Raw genomic sequence first — 24,952 nt, 5'->3', positions numbered from 1 at the left:
GAACTGAAACTACACTTTATCTCATTATTAGAGCAACATGGACAACCTTGTTAACAGAGTCAAAATCCTTGGCGGCCTCCTTTTCCACCCTAGACATTAGAGAATTGTACTGGGTTACAAATTTGGCCAAGGTTGTCTACGGGTTCAGATACTTGTCAAACAAAAAATGGACGCTCTCGCTTCTTTAGTAGATGATATTCTAGCCCAGAAGTCACCCTTCAGATACACTGGAACCTAACATCTGCGATCATTCCACAGTCCTTGTAACCATTCGTTATTCTCGAGACAGTAGGCATTCACAAAATTAGTCCAATTGTCTTCAAACTCCTCTATAGTCAAACTTTGGTCGACTACTTCACTCTCTATAACCTGAATATCTTTGTAGCAACCATATCCTTTCAACTTCTCACAAACCTTCTTTATTATGTGCCACAAGTACCACTTATGCCTTGTATGTGGTAGGACCTTCCTAATGGAAGCTCTCATAGAGGGACATTGGTCAGTAACAATAGCTACTGGGCGGCCCTCTGGACATACAGTTCACCCACACTACAAGAAAAAGGCGTATTTGTAACAAAAAAAATTATTACAAAACGTCGAAATTTTGAAACAAAAGTTTTTTGTAACAAAAAAAGGGGCCGTTGCAGTAAGTCCCGTTACAAAAAGTTTTTGTAACGAAAAATGGAACTGTTACAATTCTAAATGATGTTTTGTAACAATTTTTTCTGATACAAAAAACCAGAAGCCGTTACAAAAGTGGTAACAAATTTTGATCTTCAAGGTATTTTTCGTGACAATCTATTTTTTCCTATCAAAAAATTTTGTTACAAAATGTAACTTGATTTTGTAACATTTTTTTTCTTTAGTTACAAAATACTATTTATTTTGTAATAATTTTTTTAATACAAATTACACATAATTTATCAGATTATATTATTTTTTTAATTAAAAATATATTAACTAATTTACTCAACAAGTCAACATTTATATAATATATAATAACATAAATAGTTCAAATATCTTTCATTAACTAAGATTGTTTTATAAATCTTTAACATATAAACTTTAAAGTACAAACTAACAAGACACATTGAAGAACCCTAATGAACTAGATAGATACATAGGACAAGAAAAATAAGGAATTATAAATCTCCAAAATGTAAACTACAAATTACAAATTCTATCATGTTCATATAGCTCCTTTCTCATTTCTCATGGAGAAGTTCTAATAAGTGCCACACACCTGAAAATCTTAAATAAAAAAATAATACTATAAATTGTCTAAGAAAATCTTAAATAAATTGAAGTGCCATACAAGAACAGGAAAATTTTAAATAATGCAGACTCAATCTAAGAAGTAATTAAGAACTTAGTATTCAGAAAGGGAACCAATACATTGTATTGCAAATATGAGTTTAGATATAGTGTCAAGTATTGAAACCGAACTGCATGCATGAAGAAATAGAAATCCAGCACAAAGTATGAAGGTACATGAAACTAAAATCCATCCAATAACTACTAGGCTGCAACCACCACAGAATTCAACACAATCATGATTTGAAATGTAATAAAAAAAAGTATCTCAATATAATATAATGACTAACAGTCAATGAACTTACAAGTATACAAGGCACTGCATCCCAAGTAAGGAACATTCTACATATTCAAAAGGAATTTCGAATCAAGCTTGGAAGAAGCACCCAATTTCATAAAAATAGAATTGATTCATATCAATTATAATTAAAACACTTTGATTCCTGTTCACACCACATGATCATTATTCATTGCATCAACTAATCCTTCTTCCTTTTCTTTTTAATTTTTCTCTCATATAAAACTTCAAAATATAACAGAACTAACACTTTTCTCCCAATGTTTCCAATTCATGAGAGATACAAAGAATCTTCAACAAAAGTAATCAAAACACGCTAGTGTCAGTGGATGGTGCTACTATATGCTCCTTTATTAGTTCAGAGTTTGAACACTTTATAATAGATTTAACTAAACCTCGATCTTCTTTTAATTATAAGTTGATAGTTTCTATATACAAAGCAGTCAATAATTAATGGGCCAGAAATATGATATTAATTAAAAATAATAGTAATAAAAAGAAGTGATGCATTCATCACAAGGACACTTGCAGATTTTTATTTTATTATTATTTTTTTCTAAATGGCATGCAACACATTTTCTTTCTAAAAAAATAGTTTAAGCTTTTAAAAGAATTGGCTCATACCAAGTGTGCTTTTTCCACCTTGTAGTTCACAAAAAATTCCAAATAAAGAATAAGCAAACAGAACAGTAGTAATTGAGTTAGTAAAACATTAATCTTTAAAATTTTCCTTTATTTGATTGTTGGGGGTGTTTTAAGTGATGATTTTCCTTTCTTTGGAATGGATAATTATAAATATATAATCCTCCAAGACTTATGGTACTTTAAAATGTTCATACAAATGGATAGTTAGATAGGGGTTTGGAGGATCACATTAAAAAAAGCCCTCACTATCTAATCCCCAGACTTCCAAATAAGATAATGGTTTATTATATGTAGATGCAGATTTTGATCAAATGTACTCCCACCAAAAGATAAATCTAGAAAAGTTAAACTATTGTAATTCATCAAAAGAAGCAAACACCAGTTTTCATTGAAGTTTCATATCCATTAATGCTAAATTACTAAATTACAAGTAATAATTTGAAGTTCCAATAATACTAAATTACTAATCAAAATAAGTAAAAAAAACAAGTAACAAATCAGAAAAAAACTACACAGAACAATAAACAACAGCCCTAATATTCACAAGTTTTGATAATCAAAAACAATATTCCTAATCAAAAGTTCTAATAAATTAAATCCTAAACTTCCATGGCATTCATAAATTAAAACAGTTAATTTCAGTAACAATAATCTCAGCACCAACCATAATTGTTTAGGAGATAAATTAGCAACACTAGAATAAAATATGCTAACATAATTAGGACGGAAATATGACAAAAGAACAAAATGGTAACAAAGCAAGGAAGAAAATGTTACAGGTCTCATAAATGAAGGAATTGGAACCAGAACGGGAACAGTGCTACCGGCAACAACGGCAGTGACATCCACTTTATCACAACTAGCTAAACACAAAATTTTTTAGCATTCTCAAACATTTAAGAAATCAAGCACATGTTCATAATAGTTCATCAGCTACCAACCAAGTTTTCAAGCATATCCTTATCATCATCAAATCACATAACCAATAAAAACCATCCTCAAACACAGCAACAAATCAATCTTATCACAATCAATCATATTTGCTATTACCAACAATTCTGACTTTCATCAATTAGCCATACATAACATTTATAGTTATTTGCATTACTCAATAAAATCTTTAGGCATTCTTAATTTAAAAGCTTTCATTTTACAAATGAACCCCCTACCTCGATGTCGCAATAGCAGGATTTGACGCAGGAATCTCTATATCCCCAATTCGTGGCAGCAGCAGCGATTCTAGTAATATTCTCGCAGCAGAAACATTCAATAGTTCTAGACAAGGGCAGCAACGTCGAACAATGACAATAATGACTCTGAAAAACTAAATGAATCAGAAACAATTGTAGAGCAAGGTGATACAGGGCAGAAACAGAGCAATTTTTTCATAAGCTTACCAAAACGGAAGGTAATAGAAACAATGTCTCCAATTTGGTCATAGCTTGGTGGCTGGCTGGCGATGGAGGAACGCCTCCTTCCGCCTCTGGTTCGTGATTCCAATGACGATGAGGGACTTGGGCAGAATCAGAATCGGCAACGTCATCTCCTCCTCCCACATGCAATGGTGACGGTAGGGGCTCCGGTGGCTAGGGCTCCGATCGGAGGCAGCAATGGTGGCAGGACACCGCGGCGGTGAAACCCTTTTTCCTTCCCTTTGTCGATCGCGTCTTCCCTCTCTCACGCGCCTCTGGTTCTCGCAGCTGAGCCTTTCTCAGCTTCTCTCTCTCACCCACACGATGGCAGCGGCAGTGGCTGAACGGAACGAACGCGGTCTGGGCGGCGATGGCGCGGCGCAGGATGCGACGGAGCTGGCAGCAGCCGAGCGCGATGGCTCCTCTCCTTCCTCGCGTCGTCCCTGGCTCGCAGCACTCTCTCCTCTCCAATCGCAACCTTCTTTCTCTCGTCTCCCTTAATCCCCGTTTTCTTTTCTTTCCTTTTTGGTTTGCTAAGGCTGTGTTGTGTCTTGTGTGTATATGGGGGAGAGGGGCTGGCAGTAGGTGAGTGAGTAAGGAGGGCTAGGGTTAAATGAGTAGGGTTATAGTTTAATTTGGTTAAATTTAAGGTTTGGATTTAATTTAGGAATTAGAGTTTAATTTGGGACAAAAAGTGAAATTAGAAATTTTGGGTAAATTAGTTTTTGGATTTATCTGAAAACTAATTAAATTTCTAAAATTATTCTAAAATATTATTTATTGTATCAAAATATTAATTGATTTGAAATCAAATATTCTAATTAAAATTATAAGATAATATAATTAATTATTTTTATTTATAAAAATATTAGTATTAAATTTTGAAATCTCAATTATTTAAACCGAATTGTATAAAATTCTGCTTATTATTTTATATTTGCTAAATTTTATAATTTAAATATAGAAAATAATTCGAAAATTATAAAATCAGATAAAACTTTAAATTATTTTAAACTCAATTAATCAAAATTTGATTTAATTATCTTTAATAAAATAATTTCAGGCATTAAAATACTTAATGATAAATAAATCTAAATTAGCTCTTAATAAGATCTTCTAAAATTTCTAGATCTTACACAAAGTCTTACATTTAGTATGTTGAAACAAAATTTTTTATTAGTTACAAAGAATCTTTGAATCTTGTGACAAATAAATAACTTGTTACAAAAATATTGTATTTTGTGACAAATAGATATTTTGTTACAAAATATTTAGAACTTTTGAAATAAATAGATATTTTGTTACAAAATATTTTGAATTTTTGCAACAATATAATCTTTTGTTACAAAACGTTATAACATTTTGTAACAAAACAACAATTCGATACGAAAGCTAACATAATTTGTAACAAATTTTTTTATTGTTACAAATGTTTCATTTTCTTGTAGTGCCAGGAATTAAATAACCACACAAATGAAGCCTCCTCTTCGGAGTTAAGTAACTCACATCCAAGAAGTACAGATTGTCCGTGATGGTTAACTCCAACAAAGGCAACAAACAGCATGTCGTACTTATTTGTTAGGTATGTCGTATCAAAGTTGACAACATCCCTAAAGTACTTGTACTAGGCAATGCTCCGATAATCAGCAAAAAAATTCGAATAATTCGACATTCTTCATAATAATCAACATCATAGTAAAAAGGGTTGTCTCGCTCTTTCATTAGTTTGAAATAGTCCATTACCGCTTTACCATCACCTTCTTTTTCAATTGACCTCCTATCCAAATTAATGAAATTTCTCACATCTTTTTCCGAAAACTAAGGCTATCAGGTCCGCCGGCATGATTAAGCAACTTCTGAAATGTTTTACATACTCGAATATCGGCTTGAGAATCAATTTGGCAAGTCCTTTTAACTTGCATAGAAATAACCTTATTTTTCCACAATAACCTCGATTGTGACAGTGTTTGAGTTCAACTACCCTAACAATCCAACTATCGCCGACATCGGAAGAGGCAATCATCTTGGCTTTACACCTTGTAGGTCCTTTTGGATATGTCTTTCTTGTTTCATCAACCTTTGATTCGGCTCTGCCCTCCCGGTTGCAGACAAGTATAACATAGTATACAACTCCATCGACATTCTTTTTTGAACACCTATTCATCCAGTCAAAGCCAACTTTTCTCACGTAGGTGTTGTAAAATTGGATTACTGCATCCATACACTCAAATTTCATGTCGATAACGGGAACATCATCACCAATTTCTGATTCCATGACAGCACCTCAATTGATAACACATTTTCAGAAGTTCCCTGGAAGAAAATCACAAAGGAGTCGACAAAGTTAACATTTAACCACAAATGCCTAAACCAACAACACAATCAGGATCAAACAAAATGGATGGAATCAAATAAATACACTTAAATGCAACCAAAAGAATTTACATCAAAAACCAACTAACTACTTTGCAAAACAATCATGTTCTAGTCCAGGTAATAACCGAAGAACTTCATCTCCAAATTAACCAATGATTAATAACTGATAAAGACATTTCAAAGCCACTATATTGGTTGTAACTACCCTAAGCAATATTCACAAGCAGCTACTTAATTCGGTTAATTTAATACTGAAACTAAAAAAAACAACTCTAAGTTCTCAACATAGGCCGTGTGACATCAATCTAATCTTTCACACAGGCTATGTGATAAATCACTATTTTATGGTTTATCTTGTTCTCAATTGAGTGGTTTTTATCTACTCTTTACCCACTTATTCATACTATTTGCATGGTTTTACATTTGCCTTCCTAATTATGTGCTTTGATTGAAAACATGCTTCTTTGATCTTATATTTGCTTATTATTAATCCTCTCTTATCACCATTAGATGTCTTGATATGTGTGTTAAGTGATTTCAGAGATTACAGGGCAAGAATGGTTTAGAGGATGGAAAGGAAGCATGCAAAAGTGGAAGGAATACAAGAAGTTGGAGAAATTACTAAGCTGTCCAGCCTGACCTTTTCGCACTCAAACGGCTATAACTTTAGCTACAGAGGTCCAAACGATGCGGTTCCAGTTGCGTTGGAAAGCTAACGTCTGGGGCTTCGATTTGATATATATTATGCTATAGTTTCCCTGAAGCTAGGCGATGCGACTGCGTGATCCATGCGGCCGCGTCGCAGTGACGGAAATCAGCGTGTTTGAATTCTTCTCCAGCGATTTCTGGGCTGTTTTCGACCCAGTTCTCGACCCAGAAAACACAGATTAGAGGCTATAAAGTGGGAGAATGCACTCATTCATAAAGAGGCTCTCATATTTACAATTTTAGGGGTAGATGTAGTTTTTAGAGAGAGAGGTTCTCTCCTCTCTCTCTTAGGATTAGGATTTAGGATTTCTCTTAGTTTTAGGAGTGACTCTCAATCCCAGGTTTAATATTCCTTTTACTTTATATTCCTCTTTTTACTTTCAGATGCTTCAATGCTTGTATTAGATATGTTGCCCAATTGGCTTATGAACTTTTCATGTTAAGATCTGTATATTTTATTTAATATTATTTGAGGTATTTCAGATTTAAGATTGCTTTGCTTTATTTATATTAATACTTTTAATTTAATTTAGATATTTTCCTTCCTTTTGGCTTTGGTTAGGTAATTGGTAATACTTGAGTTGTCAAACTCAGGAGTGGTTGAAATTGGCATATTCTACTTGATCTAGATCTCTCTAAAGCTAGTCCTCCCACAGGGATTGACTAGGACTTGAGGATCAAGCTAATTAGTCCACTTGACTTAACTAAGTGGGATTAAAATCCAATTCTCATCACATCTGATAAGGATAACAAGGACAGGATTTTCAGTTCTAATACCTTTCCAAGAGTTTATTTTATTATTACTATTTTATTTTTCTTATCATTTAACATACTTCTTCCTTACCTTCAAAACCCCAGTTTACAAGGCTCATAACCAATAATAAGAACATCTCCCTGCAATTTCTTGAGAAGACGACCCGAGGTTTAAATACTCGGTTATCAATTTTAAAAGGGGTTTGTTACTTGTGACAACCAAAACGTTTGTACGAAGGGATTTCTGTCGGTTTAGAGACTATATCTACAACGCGACTGTTTTTATGAAATTCTTTACTGGCAAAAATCCCAACGTCAAAATGGCGTCGTTGCGGGGGAATTGCAAACGTGTGCCTTATTATTGGTTATTGTAAATATTTACTTTTTTCTTGTTTATTTGTTTTTATTTTTATTTTTTTTTTTTCATAAATTAAGAGGTTATTGATTTTTATTTAGTTATTAAAAATTTTTCAAAAATTTGTTCTTCGTGTTCATCTTGACCTTCAAGTTGTTCTTAGTTGTTTTCTTCATTTTGATCTAAAAATTTTAAGTTTGGTGTCATTTTATTGTTTTTCTCTTTCCTCATTTAATTCAAAAATATCTTTTCTCTTTATTTTTATTGAATTTTTGAATTTTCCATTAAAAAAATTAAAAAAATTCAGATTTTGATTTTAAAATTTTTATCTTATCTTATCTTATTTCAAAAATCAAATTTCAAAATTTAATTTTCAATTTCAAAATTTAAATAACCTTTTAATTTAAATTTAAATTTATTTTTGTTTTTAATTTTTTATTAGCTACTATGAATTCTCACCCCTCTCGCTTCAAGTTTGATTCCAATGTTGTTGTTAGGAATGGAAACTATAATGAGAACAGGCATCAAGGTTGGAAGAATCAAAGATGGGAGGAGCCACAAGGATTTAATCAACCCTCATGGCAACAACCACCTCTAATGGACTATCAACAACCACCACCATATGCCTATGAACCCTTTCCTCAACATAACTTTGGACCACCACACTCACAAGCCCCTTTTCGCCATTCACCTCCATATGACCCTAACCCTCATCTACCAAACCAACCACCTTATGAACCAAATGAACCCTCCTATCTACCCCAAACCTCCATGGAGAAAGCACTTGCCGATCTAAACTCTACTATACAAGCTCTCTTCACCCAAATCAGACCACCAAATACCTTCAACAATCAACCCTCAAGCTCTAGTGCACTTCCTTGTCAACCACAGAATAATCTCTCCATCCTATCACCACCATCCATGGAAGAGCACCCACATCCATCAATCCAAGAGCAAGATGATCCCAATTATGCTATTGATATGGAACAGGAAAGAAGGAATCATCTTCGCGAATCCATACTTCATAAAGAGCTAGAGGAGGTCCTACGGGTAAGGGTAGGAGAGACCCTTGAAGATGAAAGAATAGTTGAAAGGAGTTGTCATAGAAAGAAAAACATCGAGGATGAGTACGATTTTATACTTAAACAACTGGACAAAGCAGCAATTATTAAAAAGGAAGAAGTGGTTGCAGACTTAAGAGATGCTGTACCTCCATTGGAAAGTCCAGTCACAGAGCCTCCTTCCACGGTGTTTGATGTTGATGTTGAGAAGAGCGTACAACCTCCAAGGCAGATCATGGTTGAAGATTTTGTAGAGGTTGATCAAGAGGTAGAAGATGTCAAAGAAGAGCACAAGGGAGTGGAGCTTGAAATTACCTTGCCAAAGTTGTTGAAAACCCTTCCCCCTAAGTTGCCATCATCCTTCACAACATTCAAGTGGGTAAAATTCATATCCCATAGCTTTCTAATCCCACTTGAATATGAGCTACTGGAGACGGATGGTCAACTTAGAGCTCTTTGTGGCATTAAGAGTAAGAGGAAGATGACCAGTGATAAGAATTGTCAAGCAAGGTTCATTATGGTTGGAAGCTTTAAGTTTAAATGCAAAGGTTGGTATAAAACTCAACTGAATGGGTCTAGGAAGCTGTTTGGATGTCTCAGTGAGAATTCCAACGGTTCACCACCCAAGTGGAAAAATGATGATCAACAAGAAGATGAGTGCAAAGGCAAGGTCTGGGACCCCGGAATTCATCCCAGAAATCAACACTCTTGGGGCCTTGTCACTTGCTTTAACTTGCTTGAAGGCTTTCTGCGCCTAGTTTGGGATCCCGAAGGCCATTGGAATCACAAATATCGGTGGAGATTCCTGGATGAGTTCAAGCACAAGCCTCCATAACAAAGGACTCCCCAAATGTCCAACTTAAGGACTTTAACTAAAAGTGCTAGGTGGGAGACAACCCACCATGGTATGATTGTTCCTTTTTTTTCATTTTTTATTTAGTTTTATTTGTTTTCTAGTTTTAATTTATTTTATTATATTGAACATGAAATTTTGCATCACCTTCATATTAACACTACATTCTTCATTTTTCAGATTAAAAAAAATGCCACGCGACGCGACCGCATCAGCGACGTGTCCGCGTCGCAAGGAGAGGGGAGAAAATAAAAACGAACAGAGAGTCACGCTGGAGCGTGGCTGGAGGCGTGCCAATGGCACAATTCTACCCACGCAGACGCATGCCCCATGCGTCCGCGTCACCTGGGAATAATGGCCTCCCACGCGACCGCGTCACCCACGCGGTCGTGTGACCTGAAAATCGACGTCAACCGGGTGCATGGCCGAAAGTTGTGCTGGAGTTGGGCTGGACTCGTGCTGGAAGCCCAAGCCCTCCCACGCGAACGCATGCCCCACGCGTTCGCGTCGTTTTCAAAAGATGGCCACCCCCGCGACCGCGTCAACCACGCGATCGTGTCACCCAGAATTTTGGCAAAAAGAGTTTCGAACAGAGAGTTGCGCGACCGCGAGGCTGCACTCGCGCCACCAGCACAAATCGAGTCACACGATCGTGTGCCCCATGCGTCCGCGTTGCCTAACCTTATTTGCGCACCACGCGACCGCGTCGCCAGCATCGCACAACCTATCCAGATTAGTGCCAATTTTCTTATCTTTTCTTCTCCGAATCCTTATTCTCTTATCTTTTCTTATTTCTTTCTTCTTCCTTTCTTATTTTCTCTCACTCCCATTCTAGTTTATTTAATTTATTTGCATACTCTCATTCATTGCATATTTTTATTTTTCTAAAATTATTATTGGTGTTCAAATATTCTTATTCAACTGTTACATCTTTTCTGGTATTTTCTTGATGCTTAGTGACTTGTTTAATTCTGATTGAGTAATATTATTTAAATCAATGCCAATCTTTTATATTTGTATTACTTTTGCATTGACATGAATTTATATTATCTCTCCTCCCCCACTCTTTTCCCCATTGTTGCAAATTTTGCACCATTGGTATGCCATGGCTTCTATTGTTTTCTCACTTATATGTTGAAGATTCCATGTAAATGAGACCCTTATCATTTTGGCATTAGCCCACCCATACCTAATTTATTTTCTATCTTTATTTTTGGGTTACTTTTTCTTTTCCCTCTTCTTTCAGGATGGCTGATGAGCGGATATTTTATACGCTTTTTGGGGTTAATTTCATATAGTTTTGAGTATGTTCTAGTTAGTTTTTAGTCTATTTTCATTAGTTTTTAGGAAAAATTCATATTTCTGGACTTTACTATGAGTTGTGTGTTTTTCTGTAATTTCAGGTATTTTTCTGGCTGAAATTGAAGGAGCTGAGCAAAAATCTGATTCAGGCTTAAAAAGGACTGCTGATGTTGTTGGATTCTGACCTCCCTGCACTCAAAGTGGATTTTCTAGAGCTACAGAACTTGAAATGGCATGCTTCCAATTGCGTTGGAAAGTAGACATCCAGGGCTTTCCAGCAATATATAATAGTCCATACTTTGCACAAGGATAGATGACGTAAACTGGCGTTCAACGCCAGTTCTCTGCCCAATTCTGGCGTCCAGCGCCAGAAAAGGATCAAAAGCTGGAGTTGAACGCCCAAACTGGCACAAAAACTGGCGTTCAACTCCACAAATGGCCTCTGCACGTGAATTGCTTAAATCTTAGCCCCAGCACACACCAAGTGGGCCCCAGAAGTGGATCTCTGCATCATCCATCATAGTTTACTCATTTTTTGTAAACCTAGGCTACTAGTTTAGTATTTAAACAACTTTTAGAGACTTATTTTAGATCTCATGACATTTTAAATATGAACTTTGTACTCTTTGACGGCATGAGTCTCTAAACTCCATTGTTGGGGGTGAGGAGCTCTGCTGTGTCTCGATGAATTAATGCAAGTATTTTTGTTTTCTATTCAAACACGCTTGTTTCTATCTAAGATGTTCATTCGCGCTTAACTGTGATGAAGGTGATGATCCGTGACACTCATCACCATTCTCAACCCATGAACGTGTGCCTGACAACCACCTCCGTTCTATATCAGATTGAATGAGTATCTCTTAGATCTCTTAATCAGAATCTTCGTGGTATAAGCTAGAATTGATGGCGGTATTCATGAGAATCCGGAAAGTCTAAACCTTGTCTGTGGCATTCCGAGTAGGATTCAAGGATTGAATGACTGTGACGAGCTTCAAACTCCTGAAGGCTGGGCGTTAGTGACAAACGCAAAGGAATCAAGGGATTCTATTCTAACCGGATCGAGAACCAACCGGTGATTAGCCGTGCTGTGACAGAGCGCGTGAGCGTAGTTTTCACTGGAAGGATGGAAGGTAGCCATTGACAACGGTGATCCACCAACACACAGCTTGCCATAGGAGGATGTGCGTGCGTGAACAAGAAGATAGAGGAAAGCAGAGATTCAGAAGACAAAGCATCTCCAAAACTCCAACATATTCTCCATTACTGCATAACAAGTAACCTTTAATCCATGCTCTCTTGTTTATTTGCAATTCAACTGATAAACATAATTGACTTCCTGACTAAGATTTACAAGATAACCATAGATTGCTTCAAACCAACAATCTCCGTGGGATTCGACCCTTACTCACGTGAGGTATTACTTGGACGACCCAGTGCACTTGCTGGTCAGTGGTACGAGTTGTGAAAAGTGTGATTCACAATTTGTGCACCAAGTTTTTGGCGCCGTTGCCGGGGATTGTTCGTGTTTGGACAACTAACGGTTTATTTTGTTGCTTAGATTAGGAAAAATTTTTCTTTTTTGGTTTAGAGTCTTTTATTATTTATCCCTTGTTAAAACACTTTAAATTTATAGCTCAATTAGTTAGAACGTGGTGTTTATGTTCATGGTAATTGGCTATCATATTTTTAAAATCTTTTTTAAAAATATTTTTTTCTATTAAATCCTGTGCCAAACTTTAAGTTTGGTGTTTTCTTGTTGATTTTTCAAAAAAAAAAAAATTTCGAAAATTTATTTTGGTTTTCTAAAAAAATTTTAAGTTTGGTGTTCTTCCTTTGTGTTCTTGTGTTCTTGTGAGTCTTCAAAGTGTTCTTGAGTTTTCCTTGTGTCTTGATCTTAAAATTTTTAAGTTTGGTGTTCCTTGGTGTTTTTTCCCCAAGGAAAAAATACAATTTTAGTATATTAAGTAGAAGTATATTATTATTATTATTATTATTATTATTATTATTATTATTATTATTATTATTATTATTATTATTATTATTATTATTATTATTAAAATGATTAAAAATATTTTCGATTGATAATTGATAAGTAGTTTAATAATGTATTAAATATGGATTTTATATAATTATAATAAAGATATTTTTTAAATTAGTATAATTATGCATTATTCATTAAATGCATTTATTTTTGAGAAAAAATGAATTCACGAGGAATTCACACCTCACTCTCATTAGTTGAGAAAAAACCCAATTTTAATATATTAAGTAGATTATATAAATAGAAATACTTGCTAAGTATATATAAAAGAGGAGATATATAATTATATATAACATAATTGCTATATATGTAACAGATATAAATTGTTATAATTATAGAGACTTACTATAATTATATTAAATTTAATTATGAATGTAAATAAATAAAAGTGATAATTAATATTATTTTTTCTTTTTTATATTTAATATTTATCGTAAATATAAAAAATATTGAGAAAACAAGTAGATACTGACTTTATTTTATTTTATTTTACGTCATGATTTCTTTACTAAAATTAATGGAGAAAAAAAAATCTTTATAATTATATATCAATTTTAATCACAATAAATAAGATGAATCGGTTGAGAAACTAATAAATTTAACGGATAAATGTTATTTTCCATTTATGGCAAAAATGAGATAATATGCATGCGTATATTAGTATAGAAATAATATATACTCACAGCTTTAAAATCTTCAAGAATATTTGATTGTATTATCCAGCTAAAAAATCCATCCTTTATTTTTATTAAATATTTATATTAATTCAATTAGATGAGTGTTTTAATAAAAGGAAAGATGATTATTATTATTATTATTGAATAATAACGATAATTATCGTTATTAATATTAAATTGGTTATTAATATATATATATATATATATATATATATATATATATATTTATTGTTGCTTCTACAATCGTGCAATAATATTTTCTTTCATTTGTTAACTAATTAAACTTGGTTATTTATATTAAATATATTTAATGATTACTAAAAATTAATCATATAATTATCTTTATTAATAACCAATTATTAATAATCAATTTATATTTCTCTAAAATATAATTTTCTATCTTTTTATTATTATTATTATTATTATTATTATTATTATTATTATTATATAGGTCACCATTAAGATAATAACTTGTCACTAATAAAATTTTAGGATAATGAATAAAAAATAGAATTATATCAATATAATTAAAATAGTTGAAAATATTTCTGATTGATAATTAGGTTAATAATGCATTAATTATTGATTTTATATAATTATAATAGAGATATTTTTTTAAATTAGTATAATTATGAATTATTCATTAAATGCTAAGTATAATATTGTTATATAATTATAATTAAGATAATTTTCTGAAATAAATTTAAAAGAGATTAGTATAATTATAATAAAGAGATTATATTAAATTAGTATAATTATGTATCATTCATTAGATACTAATTATAATATAATTATATCAATTAAAGATAATTTTTAAAAATAAATTTAAAAGAGAGAAATAGTGCAATCATTTTGGAGGGAAAATGGATTCACGAGAAAATGACACCTCACCATCATAAGTTGGGAGAAAACCCAATTTTAGTATACTAAGGAGATTGGTATAAATTATAATAAATTATATAACATTTAAAAAGAAAATAAAATGAATAAGAAGAAAATAAAAATAAATAGAATAGATAGAAGACTACAATAAAATAAATTGAATGTGAGTTTTTTTTTGGTACATTTCATATCACATCCGTTTCAATAATAATAATAAATAAAAATACGTCAACTTGATATCTAAGAAAAAATGATGAGATAAAATCATAATACAGTTCTAAAGTAAAAGCTTAAATTAGAACATAATATCATTACACAACACATATTGAAAGTAATTTCACACTACAATATACTACAAACAGGTAAATGACTTAAATTTAAATACGAAACACTTTTTATTTATGCATACATGATAACACCATGGTCTATAAATACTTCATAGATAACATATCTTATATAGCTCCGAATGATGAGCACGAAAGTTGAAGAGTGTGGTAGTTTGTGTCCACGATAGTTGTCTTCTTGCAACGACGCCTTATAGGAAGAAAAAGAATTGTTGTAAAAGCTATCAAATGAAAGAGTAATTAGTAAACGAATAATATTTTCTTCTAGCATACATGGTCTTTTATAGTAGTAAAATAAAAATGGAAGGAATTAAATTTTATATTTCTATATTAGGAATAGAATTTGATATTTATCCTAATAAAATTATTATTATTATCAATATAAATGGGTTAACAACTTGCTATTAATAAAATCATTGGATAATGAATAAGAATTAAAAGGATATCAATATAATTAAAATGAATATAATTAAAATGTTTAAAAATATTTTCGATTGATAATTAGTTTAATAATGCATTAAATATTGATTTATATAATTATAATAAAGATATTTCCTAAATTAGTATAATTATACATTATTCATTAAAATAATTAAAAATATTTTTGATTAATAATTGGTAAGTAGTTTAATAATGCATTAAATATTGATTTTATATAATTATAATAAAGGTATTTTCCTAAATTAGTATAATTATGCATTATTCATTAAATGCATTCATTTTGGAGGGAAAATGAGTTCACGAGAAAGTGACACCTCACTTTCATTAGTTGGGGAAAACCCAATTTTAGTATATTAAGTAGATAGATAAGTAGATAGATTATTATTATTATTATTTATTTATTTATTTATTTTTTTAAGTTTTGTGTTTTTCCCCTTTGGTTTATTGCTTACTTATTACCAAACCCATCACGTGCTTTATCTGCGGGACGATACCGATAAAAAGGAAAAGACACTTTCGTTTTCGCTTTCCTTTCTATGCGCGATCACTTTGAGACACTACACAGAATCTTTGGTGCCTTTTGACCTTAACTGAATTCCCATTTTGGTTAGTTTAGTAAATTCTCTGTGTGCTTGTGTTCCTTTTTGTGGTCCTTTGATCATGTATAATTTGACCAAGTTTTACTTTTGATTTCACGTTCTTAATTTACCACATGATGCATGATATACTAAATTTGCTTGCTGCTTTCGTTGGGTGATGTTATTAATGGTAGGATTAGTAAATTAATTGAGGATTATGCACTCATTCATAACCTTGACCTTGTTTTTTATTGGATTATTGTGGTGATTCTTTGGTAATTCAGAAACCCTTAACAAGCCATGTCAAGGTATTGAAGCTTATGTTCTTGAAATGGGGTGTGTGATTAGCCGAGAGGTGCAATCGGGGATTGTCTCTGAGGTGAAGGAGGAGAAGGGTTTGAGTGCTGAGTTGAGCAGGAAGGTTGGTGATGTGTCTACAAGCAATATCGATGTAGGCGAGGTGGAGATTCAGAATGGCGAGAAGCAGAGGGAAAAAGAAGAGAATGGCAGCAATGATGAGCAGCCTCGGAAAGCGAGGGGCGAAAGAAGAAGATCAAAGCCAAACCCAAGGTTGAGTAATCCCCCTAAGAATTTGAGGGGGGAGCAAGTAGCAGCTGGGTGGCCACCGTGGCTTACGGCAGTTTGTGGGGAAGCCCTCAGTGGCTGGATTCCTCGAAAGGCTGACACATTTGAGAAAATTGATAAGGTGGATCGTGTTTACAAATTTACTTGGATTTTATTTTATTATCTTATTTATTTATTGGTTTTTGAATTTTTGCTGTCTTCGTGGTGCATTCGTAGCATTAAACTTGATAGGAAATTCAGTTAATGAATCATGCCATATTAAGGATATATGGATGTGGCTTGAACTTCATTTGTTATCCAGATAATCATTGATGTTGTGAAATTGTGATATTGTTGTCTAGGATCTTCATGCATGATGGTTGCAATAAATTTTTTTCTTGGTTGTTTTTTTTTTGTTGGGTTCTCGGGTTTTTTTAGGCCGGGGGGGGGGGGTTTAAAGGAATCTAATTTGCATTATTATTCAGCAAGAAGTTACATAGTGTTGAATCTCTTGTTTGCTTCTTCTAACTATAGTTCTTCTCTTCTCATACTTTCCCTTTTAATTTTCCCTTATATTAGATTGGTCAAGGAACGTATAGTAATGTGTACAAAGCTAAGGACATGTTGACTGGTAAGATCGTTGCATTGAAGAAGGTCCGATTTGACAATTTGGAACCTGAGAGTGTCAAATTCATGGCAAGGGAGATTATTATTTTGCGAAGATTGGATCACCCCAATGTTGTAAAGCTAGAAGGTTTAGTTACATCAAGAATGTCCTTGAGTTTGTATCTCGTTTTTGATTACATGGTGCATGATTTAGCTGGTCTTGCTGCAAGCCCTGAAATAAAGTTTACAGAACCTCAGGTTAGATCAAGTTTATTTGAATAATTTAAAAAATCAAATAGATAGTCATCGCTACATGTACTTTTCAAATGGCTGCATTTGATGTTTTTATGTACTTTGTGTCTCCTATGGCAGGTCAAATGTTACATGCATCAATTGTTATCAGGTCTTGAGCACTGTCATAATCGAAATGTGCTTCATCGTGATATTAAAGGATCAAATCTACTTATCGACAATGATGGAGTACTTAAGATTGCTGATTTTGGTCTTGCATCATTCTTTGATCCGAACCGCAAGCAACCCATGACTAATCGTGTAGTAACCCTTTGGTATAGACCTCCGGAGTTGCTTCTTGGTGCCACAGATTATGGTGTGGGCATTGACCTTTGGAGTGCTGGTTGCATTCTAGGAGAGTTATTGGCTGGGAAACCTATTATGCCTGGTCGTACAGAGGTAAAACTTGAAATGCCTCACATTGATTTATAGGATTTTTTTTTTTCGTTCCCTGACTGTCTTCCTAACTATTAAGATTGTATGATGTGATTTCATTCATGAGATTGAATTGAATATTTACATTGAGTTCTCTATTATGGAAGAGCTTATTGGCTCTTATTATATATCAGAAAGATGTTATTATTATCTAGTAGTCTAGAAAACAACCTAACTAACAGTTTTGATCTAATAATTTATTTGTTTGAGTCTTCTTTGTAACTTGATCCTCAAACTATCTATTATGATGTTTCTTCATATTAACAGTTAATGTGGCAGAATTTTTCATTTCCTTGAATATCTTCCCCACATTTACTGTAGTATGACATCAGTGAGTTTTCTGTTCTAAAACACACAAGGCGAAGAACTAATGAAAGGATGAGTTACTGCATGATTTGATAAACTATTTTACTACATAATACATGCACAACTACATATGCTTCTGTTGAGCTTCAGAACATTTTTGGTGACGGGAATAAATCTACTACTAGTTTAGATAATGTAAAAGTCACAAGATGGGAGGGGGTTTTAATTTTTACTACTAGTAACATTTTATATGCTATCAAACCATTATGGTAGTTGCTTTGTTTGTCCTTCTCAAAGAGTAATTGCTTTCCGTTGTAGCCTATGCAGTATTAGAGAAGAGAGAGTTTAGAGAATTCAGAGGGAAGAGATAGTGATCTGAATTGTGTAATGTGTATTATTACCGAGCTAAGCACAGATTAGTGCTTATATACAATAAGGAGATAGCTTGTGGTGTAACCTAGTACAAAGGGCAGAACAGTCCTTTCACTCTTATGTTAGTTATGGCAGCCGAAACTAACTAATAGCTGTCCTATCCTAGCTGTCTCTGCTATTGTAACTAACTGCTGCTTCTCCACTTCACTAGCTTACTCTATTATGTTGCCAGTAGGTTATGCTTTAGACCCCTTGTTCAAGCTGTTTGATTTAACACACAAACTGGGTAAAAATAAGGTACACAGGGGAGTAGCACACAACTGATGCTGTAAAATTATTATTAATTCACTACATTATTTCTCTCAAACTTTTGCCTTGCTCACTGTTATATTAAATTTTAGTTAGTCTGTATCATTTATTGTGGGTAAGTGGCAATTTATCTTCAAAATAGATGGATAATCAAGGATTTTGTGAGCTTAAGAGGCACAGGTAGTTATGATTAAATCAATAGGAATTTTGGTTCACCTATATAATTAAGCACTGTGGACACAATACCTTTAAAATGACAAGTGCGTCATCATATTGATGTGTTCATATTGGTGCTTCTTTCGGTCTTTTATCAGTAAATCAGCTTTAATAAGTGGTATATCAGATCTTATGTGTAGTTCTAACATCTTTTACCAATTTGAGTTGTTCGATATATAACCATTCATATGCTTCTACCTAATAGCTTAGGCTTTTTGGATAAAGTGGTTTCATTACATGGTATTAGAATTTCTATGATCAAATGGTTTGGAGTTTGATCCTTGTCCCCATTCTAAAATAAAGAAGAATTTTAAGTATAAAGCAAACAAAAGGAAATAAGATCTATGCATAATTCATGTCAATGCCAAAAGGAGACTTACATGAAGGGGCGTGTTAGATATATAAACCAGTCATGTGCTTCTACCAAATAGCTTAAGCATTTGGGATAAATGGTTCAATGACATGAGGAAATTTGCATGCATTAAGAATTAGTTATTGATATCTATATTTATATTCAATGACCCCTTTCTTGAATACTTGTGTAGGTGGAACAATTGCATAAGATATACAAACTTTGCGGTTCGCCTTCTGATGAGTATTGGAAGAAATCAAAGTTGCCTAATGCTACCTTGTTTAAACCTAGAGAGCCATATAGGAGATGCATAAGAGAGACATTTAAAGATTTTCCACCTTCTGCACTAGCCCTTATCGACACTCTTCTTGCAATTGATCCCGCTGAACGGAAGACTGCCTCATATGCTTTAAGAAGTGAGGTGCACTTTTTAAAACGCCTTTTCTTTATGTCACTAAAATGTTATGGTATCATTTTGATTCTGTACTGCCCTATTATTGAGATTACTGATTCATGCCAGTTACACTATCCTAATCTCTTGGTTCCTAATTTATTATTGTTTCAAAAGACTTTTCTCGTACACATACTTTAGTCTCTCGTGAATATAGTAAGGCCCAGTTTGGGTAACCAACTTAATTAAGTTCTTTTTGATAAAATAACTTAAATAATAAATGACTCTGTTAAAAGTAACTTATAAATAAGTTATTTTGTGTTTGGATTTTTAACTCTAAAAGTGCTTATTTTATAGAAATGTAATGAAAAGTAGAAGTATTATGAGAGAAGTCATTTTTTTTAACTTCTCTATAAGCTCCAAAATAGCTTCTTAGAAAGTTGCAATTTGGTTTTGAAAATTGCACCAGACATTAATACTACTACTTTTCATAAGTCAAAAGTTAAAAAAAGCTACTTCTAGAGTTTCCCAAACGGGCCCTAAATGATGTGGATTCTTCCAGTGCCTATTTTTATACGTAACTAGTTCTATTAGGGAGTAGTATGCTTAACTACAATGATTGCGGGCGGATGTTTTGATGTTGATAACTGATCTTCTAAGATTCTGGTTCTCCAGCTTCTTTTCTTAAGGAAATGATACTTTGTCGTTTGAAATTTGTCCCGTTTGACAACTATTAGTTTGTAACTTACACAAATAGTTTAAAACCTTGGTGTAAAAAGTTTGGAAAAAAAATCCTCTAAAAAACGAGGAGATTGGTAAATTAATAGAGTGAGAGGTTAATCATCATTGAATTTGGAACTTTTATCATGTGTGAGACCCACTACTTTGATTTAAGGGTGAGTAGAACCTCACTTTAGAAGATTTTGTTCCAGAAAGTTGATAACTTCTGAAAGAGTTTGCAAATTTTGAGGAAAGATAACAGAAACATAAATGGAAGAGATATGTGTGGGGTTGACACCTTTAACACTCTCTATAAAGGTAGTCCAATAACTCAGAAGTTGTTGATGTAGCATTCTTGTTTTTCTTAGATTTCCTGTCCAGAAAAGATAGCTTGAATGCTATAAATGCTTCTTTAGCAATAGGCCCTCAGATCTTGAGTGCTTTCTGAGGAAAACCAGCCAGACGATGTCTCTCATTCTCTCTTGAACTTGGTCTTCCTCATCAGATATGTAGCCCTCCTTTGAATAGGATCAGGAAGTTTGACTTGATACAATATCATGGTTGCATGGCTTACCTTGGAAGTCAGTATGCTATGACTTCTTTGCGTTGGAATAATATGTAAATAATGTCCCTAACCCTAAATGATTGGAATGAATAGCATGTTTTAAATAATCATGATAAATTATGTGGACCTTCCAAAATTAATGTATAAGTTTATAAATTATAAAACAAAATTTGTTTGATTTAAAGGTTATCTTTGTCAAATGTCAAAGTTAATTTTCATTTCTAAACCAAACCCTTTTATACTTTTCACTTTGCTTGTCTAACTTATCATTTCGCAGTTCTTTACCACGGAACCTTATGCTTGTGATCCTTCTAGTCTTCCAAAATATCCCCCAACCAAGGAAATGGATGCTAAACGACGGGATGATGAAGCAAGGAGGTATTTTTCTCTGTGCTAAAGTTAGTCTTTTGGATACTAGAAGTGTGACATATTACTGCAAATATTTTAAAGGTTAACAGTTTTACTTTTTAAACAAAAAATGTGATTGTGGCAGAGAAAATGGGAGTTAGATAAGGGTAGTCATCTGAAACAACTATATTTTGGTGGATTCTATGGTGTCAATTGTTAAGTGTTGCTAAAATTAAAATCACACTTTTTAACTCTGTTTTAATCTTGTGACCCGACATCACTAAATTTATGAGCAGACTCGGGCAATTCTGCTTCAACTTACTTGCACTGTCCCAAATACACATTGATGCATGCATTAACATTCATCCATCCTGCTATACATAACCAACACTGAATAACTTGTGAATATGAATGTTCAGATTAAGAGCTGCTGGAAAAGCTCATGGGGATGGTGCAAAGAAGCATCGTACACGTGAACGTACTGCAAGAGCTATTGCTGCTCCTGAAGCCAATGCCGAGCTTCAACCCAACATTGATGTATGTAAAACAAAAGTATATTACTTTTGTGGTTGGTTTTTCTTCGGAGGATCTAATTGTATCGTCGCATTTCATTTTCATCTTCAAAGACTGAAGCTCTGCTTCTGCTTCCTTTAACTGAAAGTAAAAGCTAATGTTGATTAAAGTTTCGTCTATGTTTTCACGTGTTAACAGCGAAGGCGTCTCATCACTCATGCGAATGCTAAGAGCAAGAGTGAAAAGTTCCCTCCACCTCATGAAGACGGGCAACTTGGATACCCGTTGGGATCTTCAAACCATATTGATCCAGACATTGTCCCTCCTGATGTCTCTTTTGTTTCAACCACATACAACTACACAAAGGAACCATTCCAGGCATGGTCCGGTCCGATCGGTGTGCCAAAGCAGAAGAAACACAATAATGCAGGTGATGCATTGGATTTATCGAAACCACATAAAAGTGCCCTCAAGGACAAAGTTAAAGGAAAGAAAATCGTAGTTTAGATTATATTATTTCATACATTCTTATACAAGTCAGATTTAAGAATATGTTCCCTGGTGCCTCAAGTTTTTAGTGGAGCATAAATTGCTTATCACGGGATGAAATATTTTTTCTCCATTCTCTTTTTCATAGTTTTTTTATTGCTTTCATTGAGGTAAAGTGTCTTTTTTCCTGATTATTCTGTTTGTATGATAAGAGAATTAATATGATGTATATCGTGATTTTGTTTATTTTTCCTTTACAGAAAAAAAGAAAAGAAAACCTCTCTTTTGTTAATATCCGAACTCTGTTGAGAATTGTTGTGTCTTCATTAGGGGGTCAAGGTGTTGGCACTTTTAGTTGTACCAAAATCCAGAAAGATGATTACTCTACTTGTGTCTATTTTGTTCTTGTTTCATATTAATATTGCTCAATAAAGTTGTTTTATCCTCTGTGATTGTTCACTAGAAGCATGGGGGGTTTGGTAAAATCATTTTTGAAAGTGACTAACTCTATCCTAAAAGGAAGTCTAAAAAATTGGAGATAAGAAAACTATGCTTAGTAGTTATTTAAACGAGGGGTGAAATTTTTCAGTGAAGAACTAGAAATATGTAATGTATAGAAAGGAAAGTGGTACCATTGTACCAAACTACATTGCAGAGAATATTACCAAACTAAAATTAAGTACTTAAATTATTCTCCAAATGGATCAATATATCATAATTTTGTACTTCATTTTTTTTTTCAAGTATGTTCCTATTATATCATAATCGGTAATAAAGATGGTTAACATGTTAGTGACATATATTTATATATTAGCAAGATGTAACACTTTTATTATCAGAATGTCAAACTTTTGGCTGTGCCAGTCTGATAGCGAGAACTATGATGACAACTTCATATATTTAATAATAAACTAGGAGTCTTTGACTCAAAATCATATCGCTGTTTTCTTAAAAAAAAAAAAACGAAAATACTTTTTCTTGAAAACAAACAAGTATATACATATATACAAAACTTCTTACTCAAACAACTTACAAATATTATATACATACATGTCATTACAGTCAGACTCCTATCCCTCTTATAAGAATATAATAATAAAGGCGAAGGAAATCTATAACATATGTATACAAACAAAAATAACATATCTAAGAACTTAACAAAAATTTCGCAAGCTTTCTCGTTCGTCCTGAAAAGAGAAGTCTACAGGGGGTGAGAACATCATCCTCGCTGGTTCTCAGTAGAGAATTTTTAATAATTGTCGTAAGAAGATATTTTAAATAAAACTATTTTCAATTGCAATGATTGTCAGTTCATTATCCAAATTTAAAACTCATATTTTTCTTGTAAAAGTTTCATGTAAATAACATTCCATACATTTCATTGCTTACTAAGAAATCATTTTAATCAAAACTTACCACTGATCCAACCAATCACAACTTCCGACCTAAATCAAATCAACTCAGCCTCCGACCCAAATTAAATCAACTCTCAGCCTCCAACCCAACAAAACCCATCACCGCTATCATCAATCTACCACCAGATACTCAAAACAGAAATCAATCACAAGCACAAACAAATACAAGGCAAACACATTTAAAGAACAAGTTACAGCAAGTATCACAGTTACCAGTTAAACAGAATTCATCAGATAGACAATCTAAAACACTTAAGCATACCTAAACAAAGCAAACAAACGCAACATGATTTATTCCTGTCCTACTGACCTTGAGCTCACGTGTCGGTTACTTTGCCAAAATCCGACACATCCGGTAGCTACTCCGGATATCGTCCTCTTGAAAATCGGTGGGCGGTACACCACCATGATCCCTACCCGGTGAGCTTCCACCATTGTGAGCGGTACACCATCAGGATCCTCACTAGATTTTTAATTGGAAAACACACCCCGTGGGCTATAAATAACCATGATCCCCACAAACATTTTCAAAACCTGTGGGCCGTAAACAATCATGATCTCTCTTGTCCAGTGTCACAATGGACGTGGGGATCATGGTTGTTTACCGCCCACGGGTTGTGAAAATGTTAGTGGGAATCGTGGTGGAGTATCGCCTACCGATTTTCACAAGGACGATATCCGGGGTAGCTACCGGATGTGTCGAGTTCTGGAAAAGTAAACGACATGTTAGCTCACGGCCAGTAGGACAGACATGCATCATGTTGCATTTGTTTGCTTTGTTTGGGTGTGCTTAAGTGTTTTGGTTTATCTATCTGATGAATTCTGTTTAACTAGTAACTGTGATACTTGCTGTAACTATTTTTTAAATGTATTTGCCTTGTATTTGTTTGTGCTTGTGATTGATTTCTGTTTTGAGTATCTGGTGTTGGATTGATGATAGCGGTGATTGATTTTGTTGGGCCGAAGGCCGAGAGTTGATTTAATTTGGGCTACAGACTGATTGATTTGATTTGGACTGGA

At 33.5% G+C, this 24,952-nt stretch overlaps 1 protein-coding gene across 1 annotated transcript; it reads left to right on the top strand.

Annotated features, from left to right (window-relative positions):
* The first annotated feature begins 15,916 nt into the window (after positions 1-15,916).
* Positions 15,917-22,809, top strand: LOC112775726 (probable serine/threonine-protein kinase At1g54610). Its single transcript, XM_025819558.3, has 8 exons — positions 15,917-16,068; positions 16,325-16,746; positions 17,184-17,468; positions 17,583-17,900; positions 19,685-19,912; positions 21,445-21,545; positions 21,935-22,052; positions 22,227-22,809. The coding sequence occupies exons 2-8, from the start codon at positions 16,372-16,374 to the stop codon at positions 22,533-22,535; spliced, it is 1,734 nt and encodes a 577-aa protein (XP_025675343.1). The 5' UTR covers positions 15,917-16,068; positions 16,325-16,371; the 3' UTR covers positions 22,536-22,809.
* The last annotated feature ends 2,143 nt before the right edge of the window (positions 22,810-24,952 follow it).

This window comes from Arachis hypogaea, chromosome 19 (assembly GCF_003086295.3).
Source record: "Arachis hypogaea cultivar Tifrunner chromosome 19, arahy.Tifrunner.gnm2.J5K5, whole genome shotgun sequence".
In the NCBI taxonomy this organism is placed as follows: Eukaryota; Viridiplantae; Streptophyta; class Magnoliopsida; order Fabales; family Fabaceae; genus Arachis; species Arachis hypogaea.
Note: the sequence above shows the minus strand (reverse complement) of the source record. Positions and strands in the feature narration are given on the sequence as shown.

Coding starts and splice junctions, on each gene's coding strand:
- LOC112775726 (XM_025819558.3), top strand. CDS start 16,372: ATGGGGTGTGTGATTAGCCGAGAGGTGCAATCGGGGATTGTCTCTGAG. Junction 19,913..21,444: donor CATATGCTTTAAGAAGTGAG/GTGCACTTTTTA, acceptor ATCATTTCGCAG/TTCTTTACCACGGAACCTTA. Junction 22,053..22,226: donor AGCTTCAACCCAACATTGAT/GTATGTAAAACA, acceptor ACGTGTTAACAG/CGAAGGCGTCTCATCACTCA.